The 23,540-nt window shown below is 37.2% G+C and overlaps 1 protein-coding gene across 7 annotated transcripts in view; it reads right to left on the minus strand.

Moving 5' to 3' along the window:
• Nucleotides 1-23,540, minus strand: part of LOC309822039 (alpha-fetoprotein-like) — a 68,465-nt gene that overhangs the window by 42,950 nt on the left and 1,975 nt on the right. For 6 of the 7 annotated variants that reach the window (XR_014296683.1, XR_014296684.1, XM_082653662.1 and 3 more), the window contains exons 4-12: nt 22,420-22,631; nt 19,507-19,639; nt 16,393-16,490; nt 15,225-15,354; nt 9,507-9,718; nt 7,905-8,037; nt 6,182-6,279; nt 3,803-3,941; nt 1,138-1,364 (exon numbers count right to left, since the gene is read on the minus strand). Coding sequence is in view for 5 of the 7 variants with exons in the window: in XM_082653662.1 (XP_082509788.1) it covers nt 1,138-1,364; nt 3,803-3,941; nt 6,182-6,279; nt 7,905-8,037; nt 9,507-9,718; nt 15,225-15,354; nt 16,393-16,490; nt 19,507-19,639; nt 22,420-22,631 (1,382 nt within the window). In the remaining 2 variants the exon portion in view is untranslated. The remainder of the gene's footprint in view (nt 1-1,137; nt 1,365-3,802; nt 3,942-6,181; nt 6,280-7,904; nt 8,038-9,506; nt 9,719-15,224; nt 15,355-16,392; nt 16,491-19,506; nt 19,640-22,419; nt 22,632-23,540) is intronic. The other variant, XM_082653660.1, reaches the window with a different exon arrangement.

The raw sequence follows: 23,540 nt of genomic DNA on the forward strand, positions 1-23,540 counted from the left end.
GCTATGATGATCAGTCAGAACTATATAGGGGTGAAAGCCATGGAGAGAACCCCTACCACTTCCCAGGAAATTGGAGAGCTTTGTCCAGCCCAGCCCTTGACTCCCAATATGTATCCTCCCAGAATATTCTAGAAATCTCTACATTAGCTGTCTCTGCGTTATTGCTTTCTCCATACAGAAAACACAGTGAATTAACTAGAACACAGATGCTTCCTAATATTTCACACTTTTCATCATCTAGCCCTTACATGAAGATTTTCAAGTATTAAAAATTATCACCAGCATTATAACCCCTTGATTAGGGCACACTAACAGCTACATGTTGGTAGTTAAGTATATGTGCTTTGAGCCAGGTAGCCTGGGTACAAATTCCAGTTCAACAACTTATTTACCTGTTGCATGATCTCATACCATTTCTTCTTGCCTTCTTAGCCTCAGTTTCCTCACAATTAAAATGGGGTAATAATATTATCTACCTCCTAAATCTGTGGTAAGGATTTGGTGAGATGACATACATAAAGGGTGCCTAACTATGCCAGAGAATTTCCTCAAGAGAAAGCAAAGCCCGAACTCTAAAAATAAAGTATTATCTTCTCACATCAGCCTGGGCTAAAGAAATAATGGCTAACTAAGTGTTACAGTGGTTTTTGGATGCTTACTGGAAAGCTTTACAGTCTAGTTTGTGATCAGCTCACCTTGGGAACTGAAGAAAGGACCTCAAGGGTCAGTTGGCTTATGAATTTTAAGTACTGTGATAAAACAGAATAAGTGACAACCTTGCGCTTGCTGACCACAGGAATGTGTTTATCCCCAAGGCAACAAAAACTTTGCCTCATTTGGCAAGATGATATTGTTGGACTAATAATATTTAGACTCTCCAAGAGCAAGTCTTAGAGTAAATAAATTAATTAGAAGTAAGCTACCAACCATTTCTAATGATCGGGGGGGAGAAGGAACTATGAGGACCAGGACCCGCTCTCTCCTGAGGACAGGATCAGGGGCACGTGAGGAGGGTGGGAGGAGTGGGTGCGCACTAAAAGGGAACTGCCCCACTGCCAGGAGGCGGAGGGCTTTTGATGCATTGTGTTGATTCAGGGTAACCAGCATGTATATATACATATAAACAAAGATCCTTACTTTTGCTTTTCAGTTTGTAATTCCTCCTCCTGAGCTCTGCACAAGTCCTCATTAAGGTTGACGACTTGGTCACAGGATAAATGTGGAGAAATGTAAGTTCCATCTACTTGCAGATCATCAAAGCAAGGCTTCCTGAAGGCATACGAGTCATCACAGCAGTGACCCACACCAGCATTGATAGGCTCTGCCTCGTGTCTTCTGCATAAAGCTCCAAGAATTAGCTTTGCCTTCCCCAGAAAAGAATTAAAATAAGAGCCATAAGGTTTGTGGTCATTAATATATATATTTTTATCCATAGAAAAGTATTCTCAAATTCTAGTTTCCTGCTAATTTGGCCTGGATTTCACTGTCTGGGAAAGAGCAAGAGTGTCAGGTGAAACCTGGTTCTCAGCCTTGTCCTTCCTCTTCCTGTCATCCTCAAAGGTCAGTTCCCTTGGACCCGACCTCCCAATTCCTCCTCAGTGTGCAGTTTATAGACCAGTGTTGACTTGAGGCAGGAGTTTCTTATGCTCCATCAAATTCAAATCAAGTCTCAGGTCAACATGACTGCTAATTTGACCCAGATGCAAGACTGATGAATGCACTTCTAAAAAAGCTCAAATCCAATGTGTTTCTGTGTTTTATAACTGGACATCTGTAACTACCACAGAACTTGGTATATGATAAATCACCTATAAACACTTGTTGAATTAATGAAAAAGTGAATAAATGAATGGTGAAAGGAATCCCTGGATCTTATTTCAGTTGTCTCCTTCCATTTTCTTGTCTCCTTCTAGAACAGTCACCTTGCCTTGCTCCCAGGGTGTGTCTGATACTTATCCTGACGCTGTCTGCAAGGCTGCCTGTATTCCACTCTGAGTATAATGACCACACAAATTCCCTGTCACTTACGTATGTGGGGATGAAGTGACTGAAACCAGTGAGCATCAATATTTAATTTATGAATTTATTGAAGTAACCAAAGAGATCACTTAAAAACAAGGTTTTAGGAATATAAATCAAGAGTTCCCCAAGGAAGGCATGATTAGATAATAAAAATTTATAATAAAATAAAAGGAAGACAGAGCTGGATAATAAAACATTTTAAATCTGTAACCAAAACAACTATATTTTATCAGAAAAAAAGACTAACTTAGTATAGAGGAGATGCTCTACCAAGAATATAGGACAAAGAAAGCTGTCACCAAACAAGAATTCAGTAGCGTTAAAATATACCACTTGAGAGAGACCTGGAGATGAGCATCCAGGTCCTGGAGTGATGTTCTCCATTGCTAGGAGGGAATAATTCATATCCCTGGAAGAAATATCTCTCAAGACCATCCCTGCCCTTCCTCTGATTCCATTTGCATGAATACCCATATCCTAATTCAACTTCCCAAGTAATGTGATTCAGGGAAAAGTGTAGCCTAGTTATTAGACCCAATTATTCTTGACATTGGGAAGACATTTCTCACTGTAAATGAAACCTGGTATTCTGTCTAATGAAGGTAACACTTGTAAGTTTGATGTAAGATAACAGAAAATATAAATATTTCGTCTTTGACCCTGGTTCCTGACACAAAGCTCCTGGTATGCTTATAAATTGCTAAGTGATAAGGGCATTAGGAGCAGCTTTTGTTCTAATGAGATGACTCTGAGTGAGCTCCTGGATGGCTCCTGGATGGGGGCTGGTCTCCAGAAAGACCAAGACATGATTAGAAGCTTGGAATTTTTAGCCCCACCCCCATGCTCCAGAGAGGGGAAAGAGGCTGGAAATACAGTTAATAATTGGTCATGTCTATGTGAGGAAGCCTCCATAAAATCCCAATAGTATGGGGTTCAGTGGGCTTTCAGGTGAGTGAACACATCCAAGCACTGAGAGGGTGAGACACCCCAACTCCACAGGAAGCTTCTGTACTTGGAACCCTCCCAGGTCTCACCCTATGTATCTCTTATCTGGCTGTTCTTCTGCATTTTTTTCATATCCTTCAATAAACTGGTAACTGTGTTTTCCTGAGTTCTGTGAAGTGCTCCATAAAATTAATTGAACCCAAGGAGGGAGTTGTGGAAACCTCCGATTTATAGCTAATCAGTCAGAAGCACAGGTGACAACTTGGACTTGTGATTGGCATCTGAAGTCAGGTGGGAGCAGTCCTGGGGAACTGAGCCCTCAACCCGTAGGATCTGATGCTATCTCCAAGCAGATAGTGTTAGAATTGAGTTAAATTGTAGGATTCCCAGTGCTTGCTTTGGGGAAAAAAAAAAAACCCCACACATCTGGTGTCAGAAGTGTTGTGAGTATGGTAATCGTGTGAGAGTAAAGGAGAAACACAAGAGGAAGCTGGGTGGTTTTTTCCTACACTTTTGATTAGTATGAGTTAGTCTAAAATCAGCAAAATCGCTTTTGTTGACTTGAAAATCCAGGGAATAGACCTTGGGATATGATCCAGGCAAAGGTCTGGTGAATCTGACATCCCCAGTTTTTGCAAAGTGATAGTCTTATTTATCCCTGCTGCTAATCAAAGACAATTGGCATGAACTGACCAGAAATAAATTCTCTTAAGGACAGAATTATTAGGTTCCATTGACAATTCATAGACGTGTCCACCAACATGAGACTGATTGCTGGGGCTTGGAGTTCAGAACTTTTAACAACAGACAGACATGCAGTCAAGGATGCACTTACCGAGTTCTCCATGCAAACAAACTGTTGCTCATCATTCAGTGGGCAACATGTGGTGGCAGCAGCTGCCATGTTCTTCGTGAATATAACCAACTCCTGAGCAGATAGTTGTGGGGCTTTCTTAGTATAAAGGACTATGAGCCTGAAAGAATAATTTCCTCTTATTCCTGGCAATGGCTATGTGCCCAAAATGAAGAATTCTACAAAGTTTTCCTCAATATCTGACATTGTCTCTGATGTGGGATGAGCAAGTCATTAGATTGGGTTTAAGTCTATCCTTTTAGTTCTTGACCCAGTGGCTCAGTGGCTTATTCAGTATACCTGGAATTCCCTTTCCACCTCACACATTGCTCCACTCTCATCCATCTTCTTTCTACTTATGAAGGATACTGTGATAGCTAATTTGGATGGCTGCAAAATCAGACTCATAGTAAACAGCTTCTGAAATAAATATATGCACAGGCCGTTAAAGCATGTATCGTTGTCTACAACGTGTAGGAATAGAAGCTACAGCAACCAACGATCAGGAAACATGTCCTACTCTCATGGTCTCACGCCTCTAGTGGAGGAGATAGAGGAGTACACTCAGTGTAATGAGAGGAATAGAGAATGCTATAGGTGCACACAGAACGACATCTAATCCCATCCCAGGGAGGTCAGGTAGGCTTCCTAGAGGAAATGACATGTGAGCTGAGATCTGACAATAACTAAAAATGAGCCAGGTGAAGGGGAATGAAAGTAAGAAGGGAGCACTTAGAAAGTCACTGATTGTGATTTTTTTCTTAATTAGGGGGGATTGGGAATTGGAGAGAGGAGAAGGAAGAAAGCTTAACTATAGAATCAGATTTACATTGTTTTTAAGATAATTATGGTTGCTATATAAAGAATGGATTGGAGGTGGGCAAGAGGCAAAGTAAAGGAAGAAAAGTCCATGCCAGTAATTCAAGTGATGGCCTGAACTAGGAGAGTGGTAGTGGGAACTGAGGGATATGGAGAGAGATTTTAATGAGAAAGACTCTGCAGAACTGAATTTGAGGACAAAATGTCAGAATCATTTATTGCATTTATATTATAATGGAGTTAGGGGAAGAATTTAGCTATAGCATCCAAGGAAATAGTCAACCTAATCCACTGCTCCTTAAAGTGTGACCCCTGGATTGGCACTTGTTAGAAGTACAAATTCTCATGCCCCACCCCAGATTTACTGAATCAGAAACTCTAGGGGTGGGCTGTGTTTACAAGTCCTCCAAGTAATTTTGATGCACTCTAAAGTTTGAGAGCCACCGGTCTAATCCTTAAGCTAGACGTTAGCAATTAAATACAACAGTAAAAAAAAAATAATAAGCCAAATATTCTAAAACAAGAATAATTTTTTTGGATCCATTATTCTGGACATTTAATTTAAGCTCAATATTATGGGACACTGTATCAAACTGAACTTTTCCCCAATACTCTGCTTCTTTTTTTTTTTTTTTTTTGAGTAGAGTTCCCTGTGCTATACAGCAGGTTCTTATTAGTTACCTATTTTATATCTGTTTCAATTTTAAGATCATTTTATCAAAACACACACACACTAAACTGTTTGGATTTTTATTGAAATAACATCCACAAACATGTAGTGCTCTCCACCTGGTTTTCTGCATTCGGTTGTATATATATTTTTTTGAATTTTTGAATTTTATTTTATTTATTTTTTTATACAGCAGGTTCTTATTAGTTATCCATTTTATACATATTAGTGTATATATGTGTGATGAATTGGGAGATTGGGATTGACATATATATATATACTCTGCTTCTTAATAGACTATTACAGTAAGATCTTAAAGATAACTGAAAATTGGCTTTTTTGTTTTTTTGATATCTTAATCTTTGAAATACAATGGGATTTACCAGGCTCTCTGCACACAAAGAGTTAACGTGTGCTCCCTCTGACTAAGGTGCCTATTTATCTCTACTCTTGATGGTGAAAATACTGTATTTGCTATATTGACCTGACTTGAAACTGATGAAGAAAACCTAGATTAGATCTCTGTTGCAGCCTTGACTCCAGATTGCATGCAAAGCCCCAAACTAAATGTCCAGGTGAAGGGTAGAGGGCTCCTGTGGGATTGCGGAAGGGCAGTCAGGGTCTGCCGGCTCCCTGACCTCTGGGCATTGATTGGAATCTGGAAACTGGCCTAAAAAGCAATGTAAAAGCACCCAAGGTTATGTGGACAACTGTCTTATCAAGACAAAGATAACTAGGTTAATTCTGAACTGAGTTTTTCCTTGGCCTCTGAGATTTTAAGGTTGAATATAGACTCTTAGAAACTCTCAGCAGCAGGAGTCAACAAAAACTCACGAACAACCACAAATTTGGACAATATCTTGGAAGCATACCTGTCATGGAAGTTACTATCTCCTAATTTCTCATGTAAATCACACTGATTTTTCACATGCTTATGGCTTTCACGAACCACTCTTTGAAACATCTCTTCCTGAAAAATAAAGATAATCAGTGTTTATCTATCATTGCAACAATCTATCTTGAGGTAAGATTGCAAAACCATCTTCTGTAATAGTTTAATGTGACTGTTTTACTAAACCCAGGGTTTTATTTACTTAGTGAGTTTGGAAATGTTGAGAAAACACATTTTGCTGAAACAGGAATGGTCATGTACTTTGTGGAGAAAAAAGTGGGACAGCAAAGATTGATATTTAGTTTCCTGTGGTATGAACTCATTTATGGGCTTAAATGGCATATTTTACAAGCATAAAGCTAACCATTCATCAAGCCAAAAAGAGGTCCTTAAAAGTAATTTATAGATCTAAGTTTAATTGATCAGAATGTGTGTGTGTATGTGTGCATACTGGTTATTTTTAATAATACAGCATTTTTATGTAAACAGTACAGATATAGAGATATGGATGTAGGTATAGAAATATAGATACATATTAAGAAGTCATGGTTTAATAAAAACAAGTACCAGACTTGAACATAGTAAAGCACTCCACGAATACACGTTAAAGGGAATCACATGGAATTCTCAGAGCTAAATGAAAGTTCAAAGAATTCTTGAACAGTGCAAATAAAATTCCAGTGGGAAGATACGAGTGACCTTGCAGACTTAGCTCTTTGGTAGGAGCACTGGTTATCTCCTTAAGTAATCAGACCCAGTCCACCTGATCCTAATAAACAGTATTTGTTATAGTAAAAATTTTACCTGATTGGCAAACTGTTTGCCTGGATTTAACACTTAGCCTTGTCCTTACTGCCTGTGTGACATTGGACAAGTCACCTGAACCTTCTGAAACTCAAAACTCTTATCTACAAAATGTAGCTAGTACTTATGCCATTACCTATCTTACCAAGCTGTTGTGAGAATAAAATTGGACACTTGTTGCAAAGCTACTTTGTAAACTCTAAACATCCATGCTCCTATAAGGGGCTATTATCATAATGATGATTGTGGAGTCTACAGGTGATGCTATGAAAGGGTGCTAACCTACAAAAGACTAAGTCGCCTTCATTTAGCCTTCTCTCTGGGAACAGGAAGATGCTAGGTGTACCTGCTTGAGCTCAAACAGGACAAGAAATGCCTTCATCCTCCATCCCCACCCACTAATTAGCATAACAAAAGCCAGAACCACCTGGCTCCTGGTAAACTGTGGATAACAGATTGTCTGGTCAGAGAGTTGTAAGGCAACCGGCTTTTTCCATGTCAACTACACAACAGGAGCTGCTGACTGTGAACAGTATGATTTCTGGCCTGAGATAGGGACAGTTTCCAGGCCTGCTTGGTGGAAACCGTCAACCTTCTCCCACCCTAATAGGCTATGCTTTCATGCTACCTGCTACCATGCCAAGCAAACTTTAGAGAAGATTGCACAGAGTTGTTTTCATAAAACACAGAATCTATAAGGCAGTGACTCACACAGAAAGTTGCTGCTGTATAATGATGTGGCCTTTGGTTTAGACAGAAATCAAAGTTTTTGTGTAGTGCTTGCAATTAGAAAGAACATGCATAATCATCTTACAAAAGTACAGCACTACTAACAGCATTGGACTTTTCCCTATGTTTATAATCACTTATGAGAAACAGGTGTAAAAAAAGGAATTTACCCCATGACTATAGCATTCCAGAGGATTTTCTAATTTACAGCATTTTCCCAGTAAGTTTTGATATACTGTATCCACTCTTAAAATCACTGGAACTGCCAACTCTGGATGTCTTCTTGAATATTCATAAAGAAACCTGTAAGCACATGAAGAATATCAGAAAGTAAACACTAAATTCTGAAGCCATAGTTTTCTTTCAAAAGCCACCTATGACCATGACATTTATTCAATATTTTAACTGACTTTAGGTATTTGAAAATCTTGGGAGGCTGGCAGGGAAGTTTTATTGGCTAGATTTTGAGATAAGGAAACCAAATCAATAAAATTACGTGATTTTTCCAAAGTTACACAGTAGTGAGTGGCAGATTCAAACTTGAACCTAAAACATCCTGACAAGATTTAGTTCCTGGCTCAGGGTCTCTCCTTACTTTTACTAGAAATTCATTTCAAGTGTTTGGGTGAGAACATTTTCTTGATGACCTTTGAGGCTAGATTTTATAAATATTACAATTTTTTTGTAAGACTGTGCTGACTAGGTATTAAATAACCATCTTCCCCTGTTTCCCACATAAGCCTTCAAGCATCAGTTGTCCATAATCTGCACGTTCTTCTGGGTTACAAGAAAGAGAAATTTGGACTCTAGAATATTTTCAAAGGAATCATAGAATTGCAGAAGAGACATCTGAAGTGATCTTATCCAACTGCCTCAGTTTACAGTTGGAACCCAAAAGTCTGGGGAAATTAAGTGGCTTGAACTGCATTTCAAAGCTGATGCATGACCAAGCTAGACTGGAACTCAGGTCTCACAACTCATAGTCTAACGTAATTTCCACTAGGAAGTTGTGCCTATCGACTTTTTCAATACTAAATGCAAGTTTAGGGATAAGTGAGTTCAGGTAGTGACATTTACTTTTATAAGCCAGTGTCAAATGTAATTTCAGAAATATAGCTAAAGTCAATCTACAGAAAACTTTGAGGAAAATTCAAATTCTTATGTTTTGTTAGAATTTAGCTGCTCCAAATAATACTTCACAAAGTGACTTTGGAACTATTTCAATCACTCAGTAATGTTGTCTTAATATTATAATATATTGAAATCAGTTTGCTTTATGCCCCAAATAATTTGCACTTCTGATTGGACACCAGAGATGTTAGAACTCCATCTCTTTAATCTTGTAATGCCACACTATGGCTTTGAGAGTAGGTATTAAATTAATTAGAAGAGCTGGCCAGGCATACCAATCTGAAACCCTTACTTAGGGATGACTCTAAGTCCCTCAGAGCAAAGCCTGCACACACTTGACGCTCACTGTGTTTTTTAAAATTCGTATATTAGTTGTCAACATTTAAAAATCAAGAGACTTCCAACTTCTCTCAAAATGCAGTTGATCCAACGACCCAAAGCCTACATTCCCATATGGTTACAAGTAGCTAGAGCCAAATAGTAGCTGCAACCTTGGACTCCACAAGGCATCTCCTCTCAGCCATTTAACCATTCACTCACATCATTGGCTCGCCTCTGTCATCATTCAAGTTTGCAATCTCTCCCAAAGAATCCATAAATACAATATACCATTACTAAGATTTTACAAAAAGCCGTATTACTCTTGTAGGAAGTCATCTTGTTTGTCAGTGAATTGTTTGCATACAAACTGGTCTTCTGTAAACCTGCTAAGTGGCAGGGATGAGAGATCAGGTTTGTCATTTTCTGAGTTGATAATGCATTCCCCTCGGAATGGTTCTGGCAGTTCACAGCATGGAGTGATCTTGCTGGATGGTGTAGCCTGTTTAGAGCAGGTATAGTTCATAAGCTGGCTCTATAAACATAAAAGAGCAGTAATTTTTGATGACTTCATTCTGAACTTATTTCTTTTTATTGTTATCAGTAGAAAACCAGAGAAAAACTTGGCATCTTATATTGCTTTTTCCATGGCAAACTGCGAGACCAAAGAAGGTCATTTATAGTGACTCATTCTACTAAGAAACCTTCTCTATTTGACTTTACTGAAGTGTCACAAGTTCTTCTAACATCTCTTACAGAACTTAAAGAGAGACAGATGGTATTATTGTTTTCAAGTTTAGCCCAACAAAATACAAATGAAGAGTTTTATTACTTGCTACTGTTGTTATCGTTCTGGGATCCCAGTTTAGAAAACATTTTGTCTCTGTCATTTTCTATATACATTACTGTAATATTACTATAAAACTTACATATTTACTTATATATACACATACAAAAATAAGTACATGTGTGTATGAACAAGCTAGTCTCTATACTTAAGGAGCTCACAATCTAGTTGGAGAGTCAAGTAGTTAAACAAGAATAATAATGCATTATAAAATAAATTGTTAGAGAAATGCACGTGTTATATTTTGGAAGAAAAAAGAGAGATTGGCAATCCAGACTGGATAAAGGTCAGAGTGAAGATCTTGAATGATTTGAATCTTGAAGGACAAATAGAAGTTAGTTGGAAACAAATGGAGAGGAAAAGCATACTAGAATTATCCATCTTTATATAAAAGAGTCTTAGATGTGAAGAACATGGCGTACATGGGAAATGGTATATAGGACATTTTGAGCTCATTGGGAAAATTTAGTTGAGATTAAGATTAAGGGATCAGGAGAGAAGAAGAATGTACTGAAGATCTAGATCTGAGAGTGGTAAATTGAAGCTGCATTGTGAGGTCAGGTTGAGACCGATAAGGGAGAGTGTGTACATTAGTTAAGTGACGAGCCTGCTCTCAGTGGCTTAATAGGATCCAGCCTGTTTCTTTCTCAATAAAGTCCTATTGAGAAGGGGAGGTGTATTGCCTCCGGGCAGTAGTTCTGAGAACCAGGCTGACAGAGGCCCTGTCATCTCCAACCTGTAGATTCTAACACTGACCTCAGATTGGGTGTTTTGGACAGGAGATTTTATAGGCCAGGCCTAGAAATGACATAAATCACTTCTGACTAGGCTCCACCTAGTTGTGAGACTGGAGTAAATGTCGTTTTCCAAGAACTCTGTCTTGGAAAAGAACAGTAAATTAAATAGTCTCTTTGCAAAACTAATTACTTAAAGGAGAAAACATATATACATGGGGGGGAAAGGAGGTATAACTACATAATTGATGTTTTTAGTTATCAAATAATAATATTGTCATGTAGAACTCTATATTTCTAAATGAGAAAGTGCTAATGAAGGAGATTTTTTTAAAGGAAAATGTATATTTTAAAACCTGACAAAAATAAGTACAGTTGATTCTCATTACTCACAGTAGTTATAAACACTGAATTCATGAATATTGAATCATCTACCCTAGAGGAAATACAGAACAAGTTTTCTGCAAGTCTCTGGCCACATTTTCGTCAACAGATCAAGACATAACCTTATTTTGTGTATGTTTCTGTTTAAAAACACCTTATTTAATATAGAGTAGCCCCCCCTTACCCACAGGGGTTACATTCCAAGACCCCCAGACAATGCCTGAAACTGCAGATAGTACCAAATCTTATATATACTATGTTTTTTCCTGTACATACATACCTATGATAAAGTTTAATTTATAAATTAGGAACAGTAAGAGGTTAACAAAAATAACATAATAAAATAGAGCAATTATAACAATATACTGTAATAAAAGTTATGTGAATGTGGTCTCTCTCTCTCTCTCTCAAAATACCTTATTGTACAATTTTAATGCCTTTTCCACCTTAATTAAGCACTTATCATGCACTGTGGCCAAAACTTTGGCAGTTTGAGGTGTGACAGCAAAACTAACATGAATTTCTTTTTCCTTCTTCACAATTTCACAGATAAAAGATTTGTTCTTACCATTGATCTTAGCAACCTCAGCATATGATTTTTTTTTTCTCATTCCTATTAAGTTGAGAACTTCCACCTTTCCACTTCAAGGGTACACTTTATGGCTTCTCTTTGGCAGATCCAAATTGCCAGCATCACTACTCTTGTGCACTGGGGCCATTGTTAAGTAAAGTAAGGGTGACTTGAACACAAGCACTGTGATCCCAGGACAGCCAATCTGATAACCTATATGGCTGCTAAGTCACTAATCCCCGAGAAATGCTGGACAAAGGGATGATTCACGTCCCAGATGAGATGGCACAAGATGGCACAAGATTTCATCATGCTACTCAGAATGGTGCACAATTTAAAACTTGTGAATTGTTGATTTCTGGATTTTTCTGTTTAATATTTTCAGATGAAAGTTGACTGTGATTAACTGAAACCTCAGGAAGCAAAGGGGGCAATAAGGGGGACTCCTGCATATGGGTGATTTATTCACATTGAACTCATAGCCACCAGCACTGTTCCTCATGCATGAACAAAGCTTATCTAAAATACATATTCTAAAATAGAACTACCATACGACCCAGCAATCCCACTACTGGGCATATACCCTGAGAAAACTATAATTCAAAAAGAGTCATGTACCACAATGTTCATTGCAGCTCTATTTACAATAGCCAGGACATGGAAGCAACCTAAGTGTCCATCGACAGATGAATGGATAAAGAAGATGTGGCACATATATACAATGGAATATTACTCAGTCATAAAAAGAAACGAAACTGAGTTATTTGTAGTGAGGTGGATGGACCTAGAGATTGTCATACAGGGTGAAGTAAGTCAGAAAGAGAAAAATAAATACCGTATGCTAACACATACATATGGAATCTAAAAAAAAAAAAGGTTCTGAAGAACCTAGGGGCAGGAAAAGAATAAAGATGCAGACATAGAGAATGGACTTGAGGACACAGGGAGGGGGAAAGGGTAAGCTGGGACGAGGTGAGAGAGTGGCATGGACTTATATATACTACCAAATGTAAAACAGATAGCTAGTGGGAAGCAGCCGTATAGCACAGGAAGATCAGCTCGGAGATTTGTGACCACCTAGAGGGGTGGGATAGGGAGGGTGGGAGGGAGACGCAAGAGGGAGGAGATATGGGGGTATATGTTTATGTATAGCTGATTCACTTTGTTATAAAGCAGAAACTAACACACCATTGTAAAGCAATTATACTCTAATAAAATAAAATACATATTCTTTCCACAAGGCACATCACAGCTTCTAGGAACACTAGACAACACTTCAGAACTATACTCGGGCCATTGTAAAGAGCTAACTCATCAACAAAAAGCACAGAAATGCAGAAAATGTGGCACTTAATAGACTGCAAAAAGAACACCTATTTACAGTATGAGAGCTACAACAAGAAGGCAGAGAGCATCACCTTGTTCTGTTCTAGCTGGAGCCATGCACATGTGGCAACTCAGATTTCCACTGCTCTGAGCATGCATAAATCTGGGAATGACCACAAAGTGCTGTGAGTATTGATTTGGGGGTCACAAATAAATTTTGGCATGTAGGTGAATTCTCAAGTATAGAATTCATGAATAATAAAGATTGACTAAAAAAATGTTTAAATAAATCCATAACAAAAGAAATGGAGAAGCTGTCACATCAGTTTGTATCTCCATCCCTCCTCCAGTTTCACAGACAAACCTGAAAACAGGTAAGTTACAGTGCTATTTAAGTTATTTCAGAGAATTCGAAAGGAAAAAAATTCTAATTCATCTTTTAGAAGTTATCATAACTGGATACCAAAACCTGATAAAATATGTGCCAAAAAAGAAAGTTCTAGATCCATTTCACATCTAAAGATAAATGCAAAATTGTGACATATATATATGGAGAGAGAGAGAGACACCATAGATATAGTAAAATGATATTGACTTGAGCAATGTAAAAATGGGTAAATATTAAGAAATCTTTTAATATAATTCTTCAATGGATAAGTCAAACAATAAAAATCAAATGATCATCCCAAGAAGACAAAAGAATATTTACTAATGTTCAGAATCCATCCTATTTAAGACAAAACAAGACAACCTCTAAAACAGAGTGAAACATCTCAACACATAAAAGTATCTTTGTCAAGCTAATAACTCTAAACCTGTTTCCTTTATAGTCTAGAATAAGAAAGGAATGCCAGAACTATCTGAAGTTACTTTATATTGCTTATTAATACTACCTAATACAATTAAATAACTGGAGATTGTTCTAGCATTCCTGTCATAGTATAGACAATAACAGGAGCTGTTCTAGAGTTACCAGTTTGGCATGGGTATTGTTTATGTGTTAAAGGATTTTAGAGATTTTTCTTTTGTTTTGTTTTAATACCTATGGATAGGTCCCAAAGTTCCCTGTAATTTTCACCTAATCGTCATGCAGATAGGATCCTGAGAGCCTATCCTAAAGAGCCAGCACGACTTCTAAGTGTATAGGATAGTATCACTTCCAGTATGCGTTGAGATTCTTGCCATACGGGAAGTAATCCAAGAAGCAACTTTATATTTAGTCTATCTCCAGGATGGAATTGGCAGTAGCAGCCACCATCTTTCGGTCAAGCACTGACCAAACAATGGCCAACTGCGATGGCTGCCAAGGGAAAGCTATGGTCCGACCCCAACTCTCTGTTCCAGCAAAGTAGACATTTGAGGACTTAGAATCTTAGGGGTTCTACTGAGTGTTCGATTCAATGATTTTTCTATTTTAACTGATATTGTTACCCACATTCCTTAATCTATGTGTAATGGGGCAAAAATTGTTGGGGGTAAGGATTTCTGCCCATAAGAGTCATAGATTCCTCACTGAAATCATGATTGTAGTCTTTCTTTGTTTCTGTTTTATTTTTTATCATGATGAAAATTATTCAGTTTTCAAACTTGTAGAATGAATAGGAACATACTTGTAACTTGTGATTTACTAAAACGTTATCAGGATTTTAACAGCTACAATTTTTTTCCTTCTCTGGGATTTTGAGACTTTACATTTGGACGTGGGGCAGGTGAGTTCTATGCTGTCCATGCCCCAGCCCTTGTCCCTTGACGCCACATCTTTGCTTTTGGTGGTTTCTTCTTTCCTCCAGGCTGATAAGGCCTGAGGGTATAGTTTGCAATTCTAAGACTTTCTAGAGATTCAAAGATGAATGAAATACAATCTCAATTTGGAAGAAAATTAGCAGCCAGCTCTAAAAATTTAAGAATAAAAGAATAAAGTAGATAGAATGAGGAAGGAAGGAAGGAAGGAAGGAAGGAAGGAAGGAAGGAAAGAAGGAAAGGAGGAAGGAAGCAAGGAAGGGAGGAAAAGAAAGAAAAAAATTGTTTCATGAGAAGAGAAGAGAGACGAGGGGAGACACCATTCTGTTGGTAATATTGAGAAATGATAATTACTTTTTTAGATTCATCTATACCACCCTCACTTTTATTTAAAAAGTACAAGTATTTTAAAGAGTTTTAAGAAAAGAGAAAGTCTTACTCTGCCAAGCACACACCCTACTGTATTTCCTTCACAACAGATCTGATGCAGATTTTTAATATCCATGGCCAGTTTGGCAATTTCAGAAAAGTTAGCTTTAGGTTGTTTTTTAGTCAACAGAACCAATTCCCTGGAAAAAAAAAAAGTACATTTTAAACAGTTTTTTGAATTCAATTCTTTCTAAAATTAGTTGTAGTTCATTGAGTAACCAAAATAATAGAAACACAGTTGCAAATGTAGGATGAAGACAGTTGTATATTATAAGTGCTTTCTTTTTCTACAGTGATAGAACCCAGAGCCATACAAAGATGTAAATCACAAAATGAAAATTATTCACTTCATAATTGTGTAAATACAGTCATTTTCATCATTCAAATTATTGCTTAAAGTAGTTGAGTTGCTTAGATAGGTAATTTGGGAATTTATCTGACCTGACTTTCCAAATAAAATTCTTTATCAGAAAGATAATAATTGTAAGAGGTTTGGTTCTCCCTTGTCCCTCTCTGTTGACAACTGAAAAACATCCCTGAAATTTTTCTAGAAATATGAAAAATGGGCTTGCCTTATAAGGAAAACTGAGCTTCCAGGCAGCCCACTGTTATCCTAAATTGGGGATGAAGGTGATATAAGGGAAGATGCATGTCTTCAGGGGTAAACTTGGGACAGAAACACAATCTGGGCCCAAGATACAGGCACACTGAGTAGCATCAAATTCTCCTCCCACCCCACACTCCTCTATCCCCACCTCAAAAAACACCACTCACTTTTTCTGTCCTACATGACATTAGAGCCAAAATATTTCTTATCTTCCAAGAGAAAAATACCTTTTGTCCTCCAGCCTTTACCATGAAGAACTACTAAGTGTGAGCATCTGAATGTACAGAAACTTTTGTGCACTGGAGAAGAGCCTAAAGGATTTGAGCTGATGGAAGAAGTTGATAGAGGAGATATCAACCCCACAGGAGATAGTGGGCAGAGAGGAGGACTGTGCAGTTTCAGGCACAGCCCAGTGTGCCCTATTGAACAGGCAAATAGCACACGTGTAGAGAAAGGAACCAGATTTGCACTGAGACATTAGCAAATGAAAGATAAATGATTTTTCAAATGAGTTTAATCAAAGAGGGTGATACAAAGCAACAAAGTCCACAAATCTAAATAGGTAACTTACACTGCTTTTGCTACTTTGTGGTTGAATTTAATCCCAATCTCACATAAGTGGTGATGCCTCAAAGATATTTCTCTAACGTATTTTCTGATGGGTTCTAGCTGTAATTAGAAAACCGTCTCATCAAAGAACTATGGTAACAACAGAAGAAGTTTATCTCATGGTTAGTAAAGAAGAGAGAAAAATAAACATCAAGTATCTCCTCAAAATTAGAAAGATTTTATTGTCTTATCTATGAGGCCAAATGTAAAAGCATAATTTGGTGAAGGTTCTGTTTTTTTGTTTTTTATAAAATAGCATCTCACTTCCCCAGAGATTGTTTGTCCCAGAACTTAGACATTTGGCATATAAATGAGAACAAGAAAGTGGACAAACAAAAATCCAAGGAGCCACTAGAATAAATTTTGATAACGTCTTACAGTTGTATTTTGGTTTTATTCAAGTTACTAGCCCTGTCATCCTGAACATGTCTCCAAATGCTTATCTATGATATATGTTCCAGTTTTGCAATATATATTAATGGAGCCCCCCCCAAGAAAACATTTATATTATTTAACCCAGAATTTTGACTTTTGACTTCTAATAAAAAGCACATGTATTTAGGTCTCTAACCAAAACTATATATTCAATTTGATCACAACAATGTACAAAATAAAACCTGTGAATGAAAAAAATGAATAAAAGGAAATATACCAAAATTGGTATCTCTGTGTGATTGGAGAATAAACAACATTTTAAAATTTCAGAAAAGCTCTATATATTCACTTAAAACATTATATTGACCATATATTATTTTAACTTGGGGTAACAACACCTTACAATGCTTTTTTTTAAGAACAAGTTAGATAATGTATACAGAGGCAATATTCAAACCACAAATCTGGCACAACGATAATAAATTATACTTTATAATTAATTATAATATAATTATTATTTTTATTCTTATTTTGTTGTATTATACTCATTTGAAATCAAATACAAACAAGCTTATCCACTTCTTCACAAGAGAGTCTGTGAAGGCTTAACTCATAAACTGCATTCTCTGATCATAGATACAAGTTTTACATGATTGGCTATGCAATTTTCTCTGGGCAAGGAGTAATAACTTCTTGAAACAGACACCCTGGAGGCAGCAAGACTGTAAACATCACAAAGTGAGGGAGAGGAGAAAAGAACTCTTAGCTAACTTAAAAGCATCTGCTTATGCTTAGTATGTGGATGGACCTAGAGATTGTCATACTGAGTGAAATAAGTCAGACAGAGAAAGACAAATATCATATGATATTGCTTATATGTGGAATCTAAAAAAAAATAGTACAAATGAACTTATTTATAAAACAGACATAGAGTCACAGATGTAGAAAATAAACTTATGGTTACCAGGGGGAAATCGGGGTTGGGGGGTAGGGATAAATAGGGAGATTGGGATTGACATATACACACTACTATATAAAAAATCAATAACTGAGAAGAACCTACTGTATAGCACAAGGAACTCAATACTCTGCAATGACCTATGTGGGAAAAGAATCTAAACAAGGGTGGATATATGTATAACTGATTCACTTTGCTGTGCAGCAGAAACTAACACAACATTGTAAATCAACTATACTCCAATAAAAAATTTTTTTAAAAATTATAGGGGCATGTTATACATTAAGGAAAAATTTCCTCTGAAAGGGTTAAGATTAAGAAAACTTTGAAACAAGTTACCTAAAAAAAACTCACCTTCATGAAAAAGTTCATTCTTCCAAAATGCCAGGTAATGAGACCTAAGTCTACACAATCACTTGTTTTTGTTGTTTTTAATAATATGAAGCCAACAGGAGGAAAAAAATGACTGTCCTGCTTAGGAATTCAGAATTGGCTTCTGAAGGAATTGGAGATGACTAGGGAAAGAAATATATATAAGTAGCTTTAATGATAATCGCTGCGATTATTGAGTACTTAGCATATGTCAGACTCTTTAGATACGTTATTTAATTTCTTACACAAGGTAGATGATGAGGAGCTCAACAGGAGAAATAGCTTTAGAGGAATAGACAAATGGGGGTTGAGAGGAATATGAGAGAAATTCTCACTGAGGAGATCAAAGAAAACAGCAAGGAAGAAGCAGCACTGCCCTTAGACTTGAGGAATTCATCAAAACGATTATCAAACTACTATTCATTTCAGCATGACCTTGGGGAAAATCCATCTGGTGTGCCTTCTAAGGATGGCTATTTTGTGTTGATATTTAGAACCTTTAATGAACATACATAAAAAGTACTTTTATCATGGAACTAATCACCGATTTATGTCTATTCAATGAAGGAGAAAAAGCCACACAGTTAAAATTAAGTGTGAGGCTAACTGTATTTTCCAAAGATGGCTATAATAACAACTTCTATCCCATGTTCTTCTTACAATGAGCTTTCGTTACAGTATATTTACTTTCCCCTTCAAACTGGTGACATTTTATTATATTTCAACCAATAGAGTAGAGCAGAAGTAACTTTTGAATCCTGATCATAAAAGGCCATGCAATTTCTGCTTCATCCACTAGAAAACTCATTCTTGAGACTTTGGCCATATGTCAGCAGTCCAGTTTCCCTGAGGCTGCCATTCTGTGAAGCAGCCCAAACCAGCCAAGGCAGAGAGATCACATGGAAAGGCCCTGAGATAATATGAGGAGAAAGAGATGTTGGACCAACCCCCAGGTACTACAGACCTTCAGAGCCCCAGCCATTGACTGCAACCCCATGAAAAATCAGTAGCCAGAAAAGCCCAGATGAGCCCTTCCTGAATTCCTGACCCACTGACACCATAAGAGTAATAAACTCATTGTTATTGTTTTGAGCCACTAAATTTTGCGGTGTTTTGTTATACAGAAATAATAACTGGAATATTAAATACTTACTATGAAGTTATATTTATGCTAGAGCATGCTTCTCAAAATTGAAGGACTATAAGAATTGCCTGAGTATCTTGTTAAAATGAAGTCTTCTTTAGCAGGTCTGGAGAAAAGCTTCAGACTGTATTTCTAACAAGCTTCCAGGTGATGCATATGCTACTGGTCCATAGTCCACACTTAGCATAACAAGTCCCTAAGTAAGGGTTGACATATGAATAGCTTACCTTTATCTGGAAGCATTCAGTCTTATTGTCTTCTTGGCAACAAGACCGAACAGCTGTTTCATAGCAAGCAGACATGGTCAGAATAGTGGGTCCATACAAGAATGGATGCTTCCTAGAAGTTTCATAAATGTACCTGTAATTTGACAGATACAAAGCTATATAATTTGGAATTCAAGAACATATGCTGACACTGTTTCTTAAAAACTTAGGATTCATTTAGTTTTGCTGACCTGAAATGTCTAGAATTTCACGGTGACAGAAATAGGATAGCACTGTACTTAAATGCATCAAAAGTTCACTACAGAGAGATCACTGTGAGGTTAGACAGTGCCCATGAAGTCACCAACTGTACTTTCTGGACCAGTAAGTAAAGAAAATCAGTAATTAAAACTTTTCATTTTTATCTAAGTAGTAGGAGATAGAAAGTTCAATAGTCTAAACTGATTGTAAATGGAGAATTGTACACCTGGTGAAGGGGAGTTAAATTTAGAAGCTATTGGTGGGTGTTTACACTCATTATAGAGCCTGGGCACCAGGCCTGCCTTTCACTTATAATCATATCTCCTCACACTAGTCCACAAAGCTTACTCAAATTATTTATGCCCCACCTCCCCACACACACAAATACCCCGAAAAAGTTGACATTGCAGACAAAAACCGGCTCAATGCTCACATAAATCCACTTTCTTTTCTTGTGTTCACAGGAAGACTACTTTTCCAGCCTCTCCTGCAGTTAGGTGGGAACATATAACTGAGTTCTAATCAATGAAATATGAATAAACATGCCATACACCACTCCTAGGTTTGGCTAGTAATTACTTTGCACAGTTCCCTAGTCTCTCTCTTTCTTTTTTGCAGTAACCTTGGAAACACTTGCTCCAGATGGTATAGCTCCAAGATGGAAGGATCTTGCACTCCTGAGTTACCCCTTGGAAGAGTTCCAGAGTAGCCAATGAAGACAAAAAGCCAAAATGAAAGTATAGTTAAGTCTTTAATCATTTTGGGGATAGTATAAGCAAAAGGCTAAACTAGAGGAAATGCTGACCCCCGCCCAACCTCCACCCTCACCCCCCTTACTCTTGGAAGTTCAGTCAATAGATTTGTTACATTTCAGCAAAGTTTCTCAAGCCCAACTTGTAAAAAAAGGAAAGCAAACTGACATTATCAAGATACAACTGCCACCCAAGATAAGGCAAAATTCCTGGTTGATAGGAAATTTCATTGGAGCCATTCAATATCTCTGCTCTCTGTTGGGTACTATGCTAAACTAAGAGTTCATTTTTGTGCTGCAGTAACTTAGTTCCCATAGAGGATTTTCAGTATGAACTAATCTAATTTCAAATCTCCAAAGGCAAAGCTGAACTTAGTATAAGGAAAAAGCTTTCTAATAATTAGAGCCATTTAAAAATAGAATGTCCCTATTGCAAGGTAACAAAGGGTCACACTTATCTTACAATGATCAAAACTGTTATTGAAAATTCCTTAGATAATCCAAAGATACAATAACTACTGTTTGGTGTATATGTATTCTATGCTATCTTTTGATAAGACTGAAATAGCAGACTTTTCCTCTAGCTTTGATATGTTACTGTTTCTTTGGTTGAGAACTAAACAAAGTTGTTGACATAATTATGAAGCAAGTAGTTAGAAAATTATTTTTCCCTGAATATTTATGGTTGTATGCACATAAGTTAAATTAGCATATAAATAACTCCTTGATACTGACTTAATCGTAAATGTTCAAGAAGAGATTGGATTCACTGCCTGAGTATTGGTTAGATTTCATAATCTCTGAATGCTCAAACTTGATTTTACAATGCCCGAACATGATTTTATAAATCTCACCTAGAGTGGCTAGCACTTCATTTAATAGGTAGCCAAGTTCATATTACAGTTTCCCATTTGGTTGCCCCTAATGTCAGACCAGTTGGAACCGGCCCAATCCTTTATCTCTTAGTCCTTTCTCCCTAAGTGACTGGGGCCATTTAATTCCTTCCTGAAGGCTCAGTAACTTCTGGGGCAATTCTGCCCATGTATAGGTGAATTAAAAGTGTTTACATTGTTCAACATCAAGTCACCCTGTCTGCTCATTCATTTCTGGTTTAGAGTTTCATGTCTAAAATCTGAAATCAAACCACCACCATGCCTTTTGCACTAGATCCAGCAATCAGATCTTCCCCTTTTTCCTAGTGTCTGAGTCTGTCTTGACCAGATGGCCAGAACTGCATTCCTTGAGAACTGAAGCTTTGTCCTTCTCTTGTCATTTCTACCTCTCTCTGGTTTTGGTTTCCTGCCTCTAACTTGCTCGTACCTCACTCTCAAAAGATAGACTTCTGTGCTAACTAGGAAACCAAAATATGAGCTCACCTACCCATGGGCTATCATGCCATCCACTCCAGGTGGAAATTACAGAATCAGAGTTCTTGAGTAGAAAACTCATCTCTGTCCGATCCACAAGTATTACTTATTCCTAGGTTCCCAATGACAGACTCTATCTCCATGCCTATCAGATACCCCTCCGGCTATCCCTTCGTGAACCTCCCAAATACTAGCCCATTGCCTGAGCTATTATCTGCTCTCTATTCCCAATACTCTGTTTAGTGTCCTTTGCCTACTAGACTGTATTTTTCAACATCATTTGCTACTGGTCTGACCAACCTAACCTTTGAGGAGATGGGTCTCTTACAGATCCTAGTCCTTTTTAATGTTTCATGGTACAGACATTTTCATGCCCTCTTGGGTTTACTAAGACCATGTTGTCACTGTGAGGGAAAAAAATAAATTGTAGCTCAAATTTTCATTTTACATAATCAAGCTTTGGGTACTCAGAGGCTTTTATATTAAAACAAAAGATCTGTCTTCAAAATTGGAAAACACTCTTTTTCAAAGACCTGGCAAGGAAATATGACTTACTTCTCTTTCACTGGCACATGATTCTCTTTGTCCATCTCACAGATCTGCTCAGGATTTGAAATTTGGGATATATCACTGTAACCTGCAACATCCTTTTTGTATGACAGGAAGCACTTGTGTCTTGCTGAGTTATTTGTATTGCAACAGTCAGAAAACACATGTCTGTCAGCCAACCCTTGGTTATTGCAAATATGCTCTAGGAAGGTAGTCATCTGTAGGAGGAAATAGTAACTTAAGGGAAGGCACTTGTGGTCTACATTTCTAACCACAGGAAAGTTAAGGAATTATATAGAAAAGGCAACTGAGTGCTTAATGTTATACTCTGTATCCAACAGTCCCTGGACATAGCTCTTTTGAGTGAAAGCCTTTTAAAAGGTTCTTAAGTCTAAATTCCCACATGCTGGACATTGGCCAAATAGAATTTATCATTTTCTCCCTACCTATGTAAGTGCTTCATTTTCATACAGTTGAAGGTATTAAAATAAAGGTAAGCCAAAATGTCCAGGACCTAAAGAAATCAAGGTATTTTTAATAAGAATTACCCACCAAGAAACAGCTCTTAGTTTGCTTTCCTTGCTTCCTCATTGTTTTTAGTTGGTTTCCATGGGAGCTTATTTTAAAAGTTAAACTCTGAGGCAATGTGTATTCGGTGTCAAATATTCAAATAGAAATGTAATGATTCAGTTTTCAAGTATCTTTGAATGGCAGTAAATGTGTGGGATGCTGTAAACCTCAAATGACATATGCTTCCAGATTTGTGGGATAAGGGCAGAAAAAGGTCATCTTTGGAAATGGAAATAAGAAGAAATCGATATAAAATAAGTGAGGCTAGCCACTGGCAAAGGAACTTCATTTAAAGTGTGTCTCTAATTAGACTAATGATTTTTCTATGACTACTTAGAGTCTGGTAAGAAAAAAAAAAAGGTAGGTTTTAGCCCAAGAAGATGGAGTGAAAAAAATCTATAAATAAAAAAGAAAATTATTTATTTGTATTTAAATTGTTGATATGAGAATAACTGATATAAAAATATGTAGATTATAAGAATATGTTAGTTTTTATCAAGAATTTTTCTAATCACAAGATAGACATATTTTATGAGATGATAGTAATTTTCAAGATT

Source organism: Grampus griseus (assembly GCF_964374135.1).
Source record: "Grampus griseus genome assembly, chromosome: 4".
In the NCBI taxonomy this organism is placed as follows: Eukaryota; Metazoa; Chordata; class Mammalia; order Artiodactyla; family Delphinidae; genus Grampus; species Grampus griseus.